Genomic DNA, 14,715 nt, shown 5'->3' on the forward strand with positions numbered 1-14,715 from the left:
TCACTGTTTGCTTTTTGTTATAAGATGCTCCTTTGTATTCAGATCAGGCCTCAGCACAATAATGTAGCACTTGGGAACAAAGATGCAGCCCAGAAGCCCAGCACTGGAGGCCAACATAGAGAAGATCTGCACAGCTACCATGTACTTCCCCTTGGTGCTCAGGTAGGTGGGCACAAAGGACACCCAAACACTGCAGAAGACCAGCATGCTGAAGGTGATCAGCTTGGCCTCATTGAAGGCCCCAGGCAGATTCCTGGCTAGGAAAGCCACCATGAAGCAGATAGCAGCCAGGAAGCCCATGTAGCCAAGGGCACCATAAAACATGGCAACAGACCCTTCATTACATTGCAGGATGATCTGCCCAGGTTGGGACCTCATGTCTGAGTCTGGGAATGGGGGAGAGGATCCCAACCAGATAGCGCAGATGATCACTTGGACACTGGAACAGGAAATGACAATGGAGTTGGCCAGACTTTTCCCCAGCCATCTCCTCACTCTGTTCCCTGGCTTTGTGGCCATGAAGGCCAGGACCACAGTGATTGTTTTAGCCAACACAGAAGAGACGGCAACTGAGAAAATGATGCTGAAGGCTGTTTGTTGGAGAAAGCAGGTCACTTTCCTTGGCCGGCCAATGAACAGGAAGGAGGACAAAAAGGAAAGCAGGAGGGAGATGAGGAGGATGAAAGAGAGGTCCCGGTTGTTGGCTTTGACTATCGGAGTTTCTAGGAATTTAAGGAAGATTCCTAGCACACAGCCTGTGGTGATGGAAAAGAAGAAGGCAAAGGAAGCCAGGAGGATCCCCAAAGATTCTTCATAGGCCAGGAAAGTGATAACTTTGGGAACACATTGAACTTGACCCTTGTTTGGATGCTGATCTTCTGGACATTTGGTGCAATGTTTTGCATCTGAGGGGAAGAAAAAGGGTGCCTTAGCATCATTTACATCCATTACTATCTTTGTTCTATTCCATTTTGACAAAATATGCTGAAGTCAGGAGGTAAAGATGTGCAATAAGGAATGAATGACATTGGTTTCTTAATTTGCGTATTTACTGTTTACCCTTGTACCATTCCTTTCCCCTCAGGTAACAGAGGTGGCACATAATTTTTTCCTCAAATTTTATTGCCAGAAATTCCTTGTGACGTAGATAAAGATGAAAGGCAGTGACTGTCCCCCAGAGATGCTTCTGGTGTCTTGATTGTACAGCTTTTGCAAATGCTGAATACACACCTCTTTACCTTGACCCTTGACATTTATGGTGTTTTGTTTTGTGGGGCGTAACTGTTCCACTGAACAATTCAAAGTGATGGTGCTGACCTTTAAAGCCCTAAACGACCTCGGTCTAGTATACGTGAAGGAGCGTCTCCACCCCCATCGTTCTGCCCGGACATTGAGGTCCAGCGCCGAGGGCCTTCTGGCGGTTCCCTCGCTGTGAGAAGCCAAGTTACAGGGAACCAGGCAGAGGGCCTTCTCGGTAGTGGCACCCGCCCTGTGGAACGCCCTCCCACAAGATGTCGAAGAGAAAAATAACTACCAAACTTTTAGAAGACATCTGAAGGCAGCCCTGTTTAGGGAAGCTTTTAATGTCTAATAGGTTATTGTATTTTAGTGTTTTGTTGGAGGCCGCCCAGAGTGGCTGGGGAAACCCAGCCAGATGGGCGGGGTATAAATAATAAATTGTTGTTGTTGTTGTTGTTGTTATACTGCCCTGTTCCACCTGAAACAGATTCATTTAATATAAATTATATCTGGCCACTGAATTTTAAAACAGGGGAATAATGCCCTCTCCATGATCACCAGTTTGTAGCCCACAGTTCGCTTCCTTGAGGTCATTTGTTTCAGCCTACTTCCTATAATTTATGAAAGTGATTAAAAATAGAGATGTCAAGAAACGATCCACATTTAAAAATAGCTCTATCAGAAAATGCCTCTGAATTAATTGCTGACCTCATTCTAGTTCTCCCTTGGAGTCACCCACCTTCCCAAGTGGAGATGGTCCCTTCCATACATGGAGCACAACCATAGCAGCAAACTGCCTCTCCTTCTTGAACTACTTTGGCGTATCCCGGGCGACAGCTTTCAGTGCACCTGGACCGAGGCCTGGTCTAATCATGAAGAGAAGATGCTGCATTAAAGGGACAATAAAGGGAGTATTTGTGTCTACAGAGTTCACTTACAGAGTTTGGAAATGACGCTACAGGATCTCTTGTCCTTCTTATCACATGCACTTTTTTCAGGGAAGCACTTTTGATGCAGAATGACATGGTAAGGAAACCTCCTGGCTGTGTTTGCTTGCTTGTTCCAAAATTATATACAGTGGTACCTTGGGTCACAGACGCTTCAGGTTACATACGCTTCAGGTTACAGACTCTGCTAACCCAGATATAGTACCTCGGGTTAAGAACTTTGCTTCAGGATGAGAACAGAAATCACGCGGCGGCAGCAGCAGGAGGCCCCATTAGCTAAAGTGGTGCTTCAGGTTAAGAACAGTTTCAGGTTAAGAACGGACCTCCGGAAAGAATTAAGTACTTAACCCGAGGTACCACTGTATCTGACCTTTCTATCACAACCTCCAAGTGTCCCGATTTTCCAGGGACAGTCCCAAAATTACGAAAGCCACCCTGGCTTCTGATTTAATCCTGGAATGTCCTAATTTCCCCCGCCAGTGCCACTGCTGCCGATCTCAGGGAAGAGAATGAGTCAGTGCTTGTTCTGAGTGGGGGCGGCAGTGAGGGAGCATCCTGCTGCCTCTCTGTGGCCTTTCCATGGCTGCCTCTGCCAGCCCTTTGGCAGCTCGTAGCGGCTTCTGAAGAGCAGGCAAGGAGGAGGAGAGGCTGCCACCACTGAGGCCCAGCCCTGTGTGATGTGCTGGCTCTTGCTGAAGGCAGAGGGCAGAGATGCCCTGGGAAGGAAGGAAGTAGAAGTGGAGAGGAGCACAAATAGTCTTTAATAATAATAATAATAATAATAATAATAATAATAATAATAATTTATTTGTACCCCACCCATCTGGCTGGGTTTCCCCAGCCACTGTGGGCAGCTCCCAACAGAATATTAAAAACACGATAAAACATCAAACATTAAAAACTTTCCTAAACAGGCCTATCGTCAGATGTCTTCTAAAAGTCAGATAGTTGTTTATTTCCTTGACATCTGATGGGAGGGCATTCCACAGGGCGGGCACCACTACAGAGAAGGTTCCCTGTAACCTCACTTCTCGCAGGGAGGGAACCGCCAGAAGGCCCTCAGAGCTGGACCTTGGTGTCCGGGCTGGATGATGGGGGTGGAGATGCTCCTTCAGGTATACTGGACCGAAGCCGTTTAGGGCTTTCAAGGTCAGCACCAACACTTTGAATTGTGCTCGGAAACGTACTGGGAGCCAATGTAGGTCTTTCAAGACCGGTGTTATATGGACTCGGCGGCCGCTCCCAATCACCAGTCTAGCTGCAGCATTCTGGATTAGTTGTAGTTTCTGGGTCACCTTCAAAGCCCCACAAAGAGTGCATTGCAGTAGTCAAAAAGAAATGCCATGTCTAATCTTGCCCCTTTCTAAAATGTATTTATTGGGGGGTGTGTGTTTCTTTTTGTAAATCTACCAAAGAGTAAAATAAACTAAAACATGGATTAAGGGGTTTTCTCATGACGGTGGAGGGTGTGTGCTGTGTCCTGTTGGGTGGAGACAAAGATAGGGCGGTTGAGAAGAGCCTGTTGGAGGGGAGTGAGACGTGTCCCTATTTGCATCAAAGTAGAGAACAAAAGATACAAAAACAATATAGCAATCCAAGACTGCAATAAGCAAACACACTTACGAAGAGCAGTAGCTAAACAAGCCATCACCTGAAGAAGTTGACTTTAAAATGCCTTCTGAATTAATTATTATTGTTGTTGTTGTTGTTGTTGTTGTTGTTGTTGTTGTTCTTAATAATAATATACCAAAGAGTTCTGATTTGCTATATGAGGCGGCCTGCAGGTTCCAACCACTGCTCTACCTATTCAAAAGGACTTACGCCCAGATAAGTGTGCCCTGGGTTACGATTGAAGTTCCCTTGGAACTACTCGACAGGTTATTCGAGCTTCAACACTTACCATGTGGCTTGAGTTGTCTCCTACCTTGTTACTACCCTTGGGCCACACAATGGCTTCTGAATTAATGGTGAACTTGAAATAAGTAGGTGTCTCTTTCTCTATACTCCCAACTTTCACTCTGAAACAAGACTTATTGGGAAGCATGGCCCAGTTCTCAATATCAAAGTTGCCTGGCAGCTCCCCATTCTCGTCCAGTCTGAGGCTGCCCATGGAAGTGTTCAAAAACTGGATTTCTCTTAAGAAAGGATGAAGCTGAAATGGCAGGAAAAACACCAGCATTAAGGAAATAGAAAACCGTGTTGAATATCTCAGCCCTGTAGACTGTCATATACGAAGGCTGCATAATAAAAATAAAAATCTTATTATTTATCCCACCTGACTAGGATGCCCTAGCCATTCTGGGGAGCTTCCAACATATGTAAAAACATAATAAAAATTACACGTTAAATTTCGCTATACAGAACTGCCTTCAGATGTCTTCTAAAGGTTATATGGTTACTCATTTCCTTGGCATCTGACGGGAGGGCGTTCCACAGGGTGGGTGCCACTACCAAGAAGGCCCTCTGCCTGGTTCCCTGCAGCTTCACTTCTCGCAGTGAGAAGGCCCTTGGTGCTGGATCTCACGATGGGAGTGGAGATGCTCCTTCAGGTATACTAGGCTGAGGCCATTTACGACTTGCATCTCTCTCAGGGCACCAGAGTGCAAGAACTAGATTGTAGGGGAGTGTTCTGTCATAACCAGAATAGGCAGAAAGGTTTACCTCCACCAAGTGTGTCACTATTTAGATTTTTGTCCAAAATGGGCAAAACAAAACAAAAAATATTTCACCACCAAATTTGATTCCAGAGATGGGAAAATATTGCAATGGGAAACAAAGGAAACAACAAAGGAAAGGAAATACCTGCCCTGGCTAAAATTTATAAACTAAAATCGAATCTGTGTTGGAGATGTAAGGTATCAGAGGGATCCTTATATCATGTATGGTGGGGATGTGATAAAATTTAAAAAAAAATGAGGAAATATACACGAGGAACTGAAAAAAAAATGTTTAAAACAACACTTGGTAAGAAGCCAGAAACATTCCTTTTAGGAATTATAACAAATGACATCCCAAAAGACATGAAGTGAATCTTTTTTATATGCAACAGCTGCCACAAGGTTATGGATTGCAAAAAATTGGAAATCAGAAGAAGCACCAACATTGAAAGATTGGCAATGTAATTTTTTTCAGTATGCGGATGATACCCAGCTCTACCTCTCTTTTAAATCAGAACCAGTGAAGGCGGTGAAGGTCCTGTGTGAGTGTCTGGAGGCGATTGGAGGATGGATGGCGGCTAACAGATTGAGGTTGAATCCTGACAAGACAGAAGTACTGTTTTGGGGGGACAGGAGGCGGGCAGGTGTGGAGGATTCCCTGGTCCTGAATGGGGTAACTGTGCCCCTGAAGGACCAGGTGCGCAGCCTGGGAGTTATTTTGGACTCACACCTGTCCATGGAGGCACAGGTCAAATCTGTATCCAGGGCAGCTGTTTACCAGCTCCATCTGGTACGTAGGCTGAGACCCTATCTGCCTGCAGACTGTCTCGCCAGAGTGGTACATGCTCTGGTTATCTCCCGCTTGGACTACTGCAATGCGCTCTACGTGGGGCTACCTTTGAAGGTGACCCGGAAACTACAACTAATCCAGAATGCGACAGCTAGACTGGTGACTGGGAGCGGCCGCCGAGACCATATAACACCGGTCTTGAAAGACCTACATTGGCTCCCAGTACGTTTCCGAGCATAATTCAAAGTGTTGGTGCTGACCTTTAAAGCCCTAAACGGCCTCAGTCCAGTATATCTGAAGGAGCATCTCCTCCCCCATCGTTCTGCCCGGACACTGAGGTCCAGCTCCAAGGGCCTTCTGGCGATTCCCTCACTGCGAGAGGCTAAGTTACAGGGAACCAGGCAGAGGGCCTTCTCGGTAGTGGCGCCCACCCTGTGGAACGCCCTCCCATCAGATGTCAAAGCGATAAACAACTACCTGACATTCAGAAGACATCTGAAGGCAGCCCTGTTCAGGGAAGTTTTTAATATGTGACATTTTAGTGTATTTTTCATCTTTGTTGGAAGCCGCTCAGAGTGGCTGGGGAAACCCAGCCAGATGGGCGGGGTACAAATAATAAATTATTATTATTATTATTATTATTATTATTATTATTATTATTATTATTTGAAATGATTGAATTAGCAAAAATGACGGCAACAATTAGAATGCAATCTAATCAAAATCTCAAACGAGAATGGAAATGTCTAGAAGAATACATAACCAAAAGATGCTCCAACAAGAACTTATTGATATGTATAGACTGATTTCACAAAGTTAAGTCAAGTTAAGCTAAGCAGATACATAAGATTGAATGCTTAATTATTAAGATACAGAATTACAATATCAATAATAAAGTTACAAAATAATAACAAGGAAGTCACGCACGGGTGGAGGGAAGACATAGGGCAAGAAATAAGAAATGGATAAATGTTGGTACATAATGAAATGTGAATTTACGAATATAATGTATATGTATCAATATGTAAAGATTTCATATATGTATTGCAACATTAATAATAAATAAATTAAGTGGGGGGGGAGGAAATACCTGCCATGGCTGTAGCCTTAGATGTTCCAACCTGTCTCCTCCACTCGCCATCAGCATGACCTTAGATCTGGATGAATATGCAGCATTCAAAGCTTGAACCACAGCTTGGACACTGAAGTAAGTGATGTAGCTGTCTTGAGACAGGGCTCTCTCCAGCTCCTCTTCAGGTACCATCTCCAGTTTCTCATTCTCCGTGCATCTTGTCCAACCTCTTACAGCCAACAAATGCTTTGAATAGAAACAATGGAATGCTTTATCCCAAAACTGTTTAAGAAGGACAGAATTTGGTTTATAGAATTGATATTCTTTCCTTATTGGGGGCTTCATGACAAAGGCAAAAGAGCCATGGATGTACTGGAAGTAATCAGGAGGAAGAGAAAAATTCAAATTAATGTCCTGAAAATTTGTTGAGATCCAGACTTTTGCCCCAATTTGTTCCTCCAGTTTTCTTTGTAGTATTGTGATGGTTACCCATGCCAAGTGAGTGTTTTCATAGTAAACAAATACATTGACTTGTCTCCATTTGGCAAAGGGTTCATTCTGGATGAGCATGTCTATTGTATACTTTTCTGGTAGTCTTTTTAACAAGGCAATGCAAATTTCATGGCTGATCAGCGGAGGAGTCAAGGCACTCAAGAACCTTTCGCCGTTGTCATTGTCTGAAACAAAGAGGCCAATCCACGTCCATCGGAAATAGAGGAGGAACTTGACAATCGCCCAGCACTTAGTTTCTTCTCTGGGGAGTATCTGGTAGAGAAACGGGAACTCTCTTTTGTCATCAAGAAGTTGAGTAACCAAGCCAAAACTGATCTAGTGAGGAAAGGAAGAGATTGGTGTTTTGTATTGCTTCCAGGATAATGAACAGATATTTATTAACCTGAAATTATTATTATCATTGTAATACACAATTTGTCCTGGTTCAGCTGGCTGGAGTTGTAGGCTGAAAGATTTTGACGTGCAAAATAACAAAAGCATTCTGGGAAATGACACCTGACCCGACCAGAGACAAATGGTTGATGAATTTGATGGACTATGCCGAAATGGTGAAAATGACGGGAAAATCAGAAACCAGGAAGATAGAAACTTTAATAAGGAATGGGGGGGGGATATATTACTTAAGAGAATACTGTAAACAACTAAAAACTTTGACAGGATTTTAATGTACAGTGGTACCTCCATGAAAACCATGGAGGGGTAGAGGAAAGTCTAAGGATTCAGGGAATCCAAAATTAAAAAATTATATTAAAAAAAGAAAGATCTGGAGGGCACCAGGTGGGTGAAGGTTGAAAGTAAGATTCCTGGATCCAGTCATGCTATTGTTTAGTTGTTTAGTCATGTCCGACTCTTCGTGACCCTCTGGACCAGAGCACGCCAGGCACTCCTGTCTTCCACTGCTTCCCGCAGTTCGGTCAAACTCATGCTGGTAGCTTCAAGAACACTGCCCAACCACCTCATCCTCTGTCGTCCCCTTCTCCTTGTGCCCTCCATCTTTCCCAACATCAGGGTCTTTTCCAGGGAGTCTTCTCTTCTCATGAGGTGGCCAAAGTATTGGAGCCTCAGCTTCAGGATCTGTCCTTCCAGTGAGCACCCAGGGCTGATTTCCTTCAGAATGGATAGGTTTGATCTTCTTGCAGTCATCTTATTCTATAGCCAGGGCTTCCCCCCCACCCCACCAGAATTTATCAGAGCTCAGCTCAAGCACCTCTCAGGTGGGAGCCATTGCCATTCTAAGAGAACAAGGGAGAAGTTCATTGTGAGCACCTCTTTTTCTAGAAAAAAGCACTGGCTATAGCTAAGCATTATCTAATTTGGGGGGGGGGGTTCTGTCTCGACTTCACTGGAAAGAAAGTGGAATTTTCTGCAGTCGAGCTTCTCCTCTCCCCCTCCAGGCCCCACCCTTCATACCTGTGGGATTTTGTAGACGCCTGACAAGGCTGAAATCTGTTTTGAGTTTACAGAATTGCCCCCTTCAAGAACAGCCCAAAGGTTATTCTGTCTTCCACAGTGATAGTTGGGAATATTGCTTTCCCCGCCTGCGACCAGGTCTAGCAAGGCATCAGAAGTGATCCTGGCATCAAAATAGTTATCATAGAGGTTGTAGCCCAGGGTGATGTTGGGTAAGAGCCTGGGATCACTGTTGATCTCCTGAATGGTGAACAAGAAGGACAAGATGTGCCAGTAGAACTTTTTCGTTGCGCTGTAATAAAAAGATACGTTAAAAAGTGTGAAGCTGCTATTCGCCAGTACATGAAAACAAAATGTCACATCACAACTCTGAACAATGTGGGCACATAAATGCCCCTTTGAGTGCTCAGTTTGTGTTCTAGAAAGGGAATAAGGATGCAATCCCAAACCCACTTGCCTTGCAGGAAACCCTGTTCAATCATTCAGACTTATTTTTCATGGGTTGATTGCACTGTAAGTCAGTAAATATCACTTTCAGCCCAGCAAATTGTGGGCGGTTGAGTCCTTCGGTTTAAAAATAAAAAGATATCATGAGGCCAGAAGGACTTCTTTTGCTCTTACTTTGAGTCTCCTTTGTGCAAGTGAAGTCAATAGTGAGCAGAAAGTGGGTTGATACTCAGACCCAAATATATTCACCAGATGCATTGCACTTGCCTAAGCATGCAATGGGGGAAAAAATGTTCTCTCAAACTGACCCAGCTATAATGGAGAGATCGGTAGAAGGAGAAAACTTTGTGCAACACACATAGATAAGCTATAGAACTCACACCAACCTGGATGGCCTTAAAAGGGAATTAGACAAATTCATGGAGGAAAGGGCTCTTCTGCTCAAATCCTGCTTTCTGGTTGCTCACATCTGGTTGGCCATTGTGAAGAGTTTGGATTTGATATCCTGTTTTATCACTACCCTAAGGAGTCTCAAAGCGGCTAACAATCTCCTTTCCCTTCCTCCCCCACAACAAACACTCTGTGAGGTGTGTGAGGCTGAGAGACTTCAGAGAAGTGTGACTGGCCCAAGGTGCATGTGGAGGAGCGGGGAATCGAACCCGCTTCACCAGATTACGAGTCCACCACTCTTAACCACTACACCACACTGGTGAGAGCAGGATACTGGAATATGGCTGATCCAGGACTTTATTTCAGACTGAGGAACATTTTTTTTTAAATAAAAAAAAATCACATCCCCTCCCACATTATCAGCACAAAATACTTTGTAACTAACACATCAATGAGCACTGGCTGAGCTCTCACCCTCCCTTCCCCTCTCTCCAAATGTTCAGTTGTACAATGCATGCAGATCTTCTTGCTATAGAATACATATAATCCACACACACATACCTTCCAACATTTCTCCAATGAAAATAGGGACGACCATTATTAGTAGTATTATTAGTATTAGTATTAGAATGACTGGGTTGCCCCAGCTACTCTGGGCAGCTTTCAACCTATATAAAAACACGGCAAAAGGTTTAAAACTTCCCTATACAGGGCAGCCTTCAGATGTCTTCTAAAGGTTGTATGGTTACTTATCTCCTTGGCTCGGGGTCAGATAATTCCATACCCTCTAGCAGTTCTCCGATGAAAATTGGGACATCCTAAGGAAAAGTGGGACACTCCTGGATCAAAACAGGAACTGAGACATCTTGTGTAAATCCAGGACTTTCCCTGGAAAACAGAGACACTCTGAGGGTCTGCACACATTCAACCACACTTGCAATCTTTGTATTAGGTAGTAATGCTGGTGATTGTGGAGAAAGCTGAAATAGGGACTGTTTCCCTTGTAAATAGGAACACCTGGAGCAGAGGCTGCAGAAACAAAGACATCCACCTGCACCTACTAACTTACCGCTTAACCTTCATTAATGGGGTTTGGGAAAAGTTGTATGGATGAAGAAGAATTTTATTTGGAGATGTGTTTCCACTGATGAGGAAGTCTCCAGGGCGGTAGTAACTGCTTGCATCATTTTCATCCCTGATGAGATTCAAGGGGCATTTTGTCTTCAGGTGACCACAGATTCCACGAGGCATTAGCAGCAAAAGTAGAAGCAGAACCACCAGAGAGATCATTCTGCCTTCTGCACCTTTCTTGTGAGCCCTCCTCTCTCCTCCTCAGTTAACTGATTAGAAGCCAAAAGCTATTGGAAGACCAAAGCTGCAGTGGCAATAAATTTATGCAAGCCTTCCCCACCCACTCACCCTTTTCCCTACTCTAAATCTTGACTCTGTCTCTGATGCAAAAGATATTCCGGGTTCCAACTTTTTCCCTCCCAAGGCGCAGTGCAAAAATTAACCTCAGGCTGCCTTTGATCCTAATGTGTAGGAAACCTCCAGCAATGTCTTCCAAGCTTCAGAAATAATAATTACTATGATTGTAATAATTATAAAGCCAAGGCAACTCGTCCCTTCAATATCCTGGAGACTCTGTGTGGCTTGAGGAGCAGGTGTAGAGCTGGAGGAAAAAATGTATTTGTGAGAAATCACAGGTGTGGCTTCAAAGTATGATGTGAGTCGGCGTGGGGGGGGGGGAGTTTGGCCTGAACTTTGCTGAGAGAAAACTGACAGCCCTGGATGCAAAAGAGGAACAGCCCCCTTCTAGTGTTATTCCACAGTAACTGACAGTCGGGAGCCTCTGATCCTAGGATTCTTTTTCAAAACCATCTAAGTTGGTAAAAGGTAAAGGGACCCCTGACCATTAGGTCCAGTCATGACCAACTCTGGGGTTGCGGCACTCATCTTGCTTTATTGGCCAAGGGAGCCGGTGTACAGCTTCCGGGTCATGTGGCCAGCATGACTAAGCCGCTTCTGGCGAACCAGAGCAGCGCACAGAAACGCCATTTACCTTCCCACTGGAGCGGTACCTATTTATCTACTTGCACTTTGACGTGCTTTCGAACTGCTAGGTGGGCAGGAGCAGGGACCGAGCAACTGGAGCTCACCCCGTCGCGGGGATTCGAACCGCTGACCTTCTGATCGACAAGTCCTAGGCTCTGTGGTTTAACCCACAACGCCACCCGCGTCCCATCTAAGTTGGTAGCCATCACCATAAAAGTGCTTCATTTTCTCAACACACTCACACCACATGGGCTGAACACATCTTTTGACGGGATGTTTATTGTAGTAAAACGTCAATTTTAAAAAAAAAACTTTCAGCAAGTAGAACTAATGAAGGAAGCTTTACAGTCTCTACACCAAGGGAGGGCAATTTTAATTTTATGGGAGGCAATTCAAAAATGAGTTAGACCAAGTTAATGGCCTTTTAGGCTTCCTCGACATGAATAGGAGTTCACTTTTTGAATAATAACATTTATATGTCACAGGGTGGGGCATCAGGATTTTAGAGATGCTTTGATGGGGCATGGCCAAAAAAAGGGTTGGGAACCACTGCTCTACTCTCAAATGTCCATTAGTGGGCTTTCTCTGTGCTCTGCTAGTTAACCTTGTTAACTTCACAGGGTAAGTCAGCCTGCTTATGGTCTGGAAACATTTACACTATATTGCTTGGCTTGGGTTGCTACCATTTTCTTTTGCATCGTCAGCTGAAGAAGGAGTTTCTCTTCGAAACTTGGATCACCGGGTTCTAGTCATGTTTGCTACAGCTGCTCTGCCACTTCCAATAATTCCTTGCATCAGAGATAATGAAAACATATCATTTATTGTAATGTTGTACTTATTTTGATTCTTATGGAGTACCACTTGCATGTACTGCATGCCTTGAAATAGTGGGTATACTGTGACAAATACATTCATGGTACTTTGTTTGCCATATATTGTGTCTGAATCCCTGCTTTTTTCTATTTGTATGTTCCTATACAATGGGACATGGGTGGCACAGTGGTCTAAACCACTGGGCCTTGGGCTTGCCAATCAGAAGGTCAGCGGTTCAAATCCCTGCAACGGGGTGAGCTCCCGTTGCTCGGTCCCTGCTCCTGCCAACCTAGCAGTTCAAAAGCACGTCAAAGTGCAAGTAGATAAATAGGTAGCGCTCCAGCGGAAAGGTAAACGGCGTTTCTGTGCCCTGCTCTGGTTTCGCCAGAAGTGGCTTAGTCATGCTGGCCACATGATCCGGAAGCTGTACGCCGGCTCCCTCGGCCAGTGAAGCGAGATGAGCGCAGCAGCGCCAGAGTCATCTGCAACTGGACCTAACATTCAGGGGTCCCTTTACCTTTACTTATACAATGGAAAACTTCCCTAAACAGGGCTGCCTTCAGATGTCTTCTGAAAGTCAGATAGTTGTTTATTTCCTTGACATCTGATGGGAGGGCGTTCCACAGGGAGGGCACCACTACCAAGAAGGCCCTCTACCTGGTTCCCTGTAACCTCACTTCTTGCAGTGAGGGAACCACCAGAAGGCCCTCGAAGCTGGAGCTCAGTGTCTGGGTTGGACAATGGGGTTGGAGACGCTCCTTCAGGTATACATATGGACAACAGCAGCTTCAAAGCAGCTGAAGGGGAGACATTTTCAAAAGAATATGTGTTCTCCTCTTTCAAAGAGAAGGTAAAAAGTCCAGCTAGGCTCCACGGGCCTCATAAATGTCTTTGTGTGTCCTGACTTGTGGGACATCTTCAGGTTAGGAAAAGGCTCAGGAGGAAACCCTACACAAATCCGGAGTCCCTAAGACGGATGGATGATGTCTTGTACGCCTCCTTCCGGCAACTCCTGCAGCCAAGCTGGAACACATTGCTCTGCTTTCCTTTGGACCACATCAATGGGGCCAAGAGGGGTGTCTTGTCATCTGGACAGCCTAGGACCTCCATACCCATTTCGCAAGCCTGTGGCCCAGGGAGGTCACTTGGGTGCTGCTATCACAGTGGTTTGACTTCACCCCTGGAGGTACACTTTTTTGTCCCACTGCCCTTCCAAATATTCTGATTTCTTTCATTCCATGGAATTTGTGAACCCCTAGGATGAAGGATGTGGAGAGTGGAATCTGTGCCCCTCCTGCACACAACTTAGCTCTGGTCTTGTAGTAGAGTTTCTGCAGATTCACCAAGTTCCCTCTGAACCTCAGCCCTCTCTGCATCTTCCATTCCCAGTTGCAAGGATGGTATTTCTCAGCATCCTTCATCCATGAATCTTCTCCTGCCCAGTGGTCGGTAAGGAAAAATAGGTATAAACGAGAATTCCTGGATGCCAAGATCCTTATTTGGGGCAACTACTTTTTGGGTTTAAAACCGCAGCAGAGATGTAAATAATAAAAAACAGTTTCAGGTTAAGAACAGACCTCCCGAACGAATTAAGTTCTTAACCCAAGGTACCACTGTAAAATGTGGAAACATAGGTTGCTAGACCTTTAAACTGTGTTGTTTTGTTGTTTAGTCGTTTAGTCGTGTCTGACTCTTTGTGACCCCATGGACCAGAGCACGCCAGGCCCTCCTGTCTTCCACTGCCTCCCGCAGTTTGGTCACACTCATGCTGGTAGCTTCGAGAACACTGTCCAACCATCACGTCCTCTGTCATCCCCTTCTCCTTGTGCCCTCCATCTTTCCCAACATCAGGGTATTTTCCAGGGAGTCTTCTCTTCTCATGAGGTGGCCAGAGTATTGGAGCCTCAGCTTCACAATCTGTCCTTCCAGTGAGCACTCAGGGCTGATTTCCTTAAGAATGGATAGGTTTGTTCTTCTTGCGGTCCATGGGACTCTCAAGAGTCTCCTCCAGCACCATAATTCAAAAGCATCAATTCTTCGGCGATCAGCCTTCTTTATGGTCCAGCTCTCACTTCCATACATCACTACTGGGAAAACCATAGCTTTAACTATATGGACCTTCGTCAGCAAGGTGATGTCTCTGCTTTTTAAGATGCTGTCTAGGTTTGTCTTCACTTACCTCCTAAGAAGCAGGCGCCTTTTAATTTCGTGGAGGTAGGAGTTTGCATGCGGACTGAGAGAAACAAAGGCTTCAGGGGGCGTGACACAGCCTAGCAGGACAGCTTACTTTATGCTCTTAACCCCTTTATGCATAAATTAAACTTAAGCATTGTGGTTATATGAGGCTGGTTATCCCACACTGCCCACCCAAAAATAAGGCAG

At 45.0% G+C, this 14,715-nt stretch overlaps 1 protein-coding gene across 1 annotated transcript; it reads right to left on the minus strand.

Annotated features, from left to right (window-relative positions):
* Positions 1–10,755, minus strand: LOC128408852 (vomeronasal type-2 receptor 26-like). The gene is made up of 6 exons (XM_053378874.1): positions 10,535–10,755; positions 8,629–8,920; positions 6,724–7,533; positions 4,087–4,338; positions 2,749–2,902; positions 1–905 (listed from the first exon to the last, which is right to left on the minus strand). The coding sequence occupies exons 1-6, from the start codon at positions 10,753–10,755 to the stop codon at positions 1–3; spliced, it is 2,634 nt and encodes an 877-aa protein (XP_053234849.1).
* Positions 10,756–14,715: the final 3,960 nt, after the last annotated feature.

The sequence above is a fragment of the Podarcis raffonei genome, chromosome 2 (assembly GCF_027172205.1).
Source record: "Podarcis raffonei isolate rPodRaf1 chromosome 2, rPodRaf1.pri, whole genome shotgun sequence".
Lineage (NCBI taxonomy): Eukaryota > Metazoa > Chordata > Lepidosauria > Squamata > Lacertidae > Podarcis > Podarcis raffonei.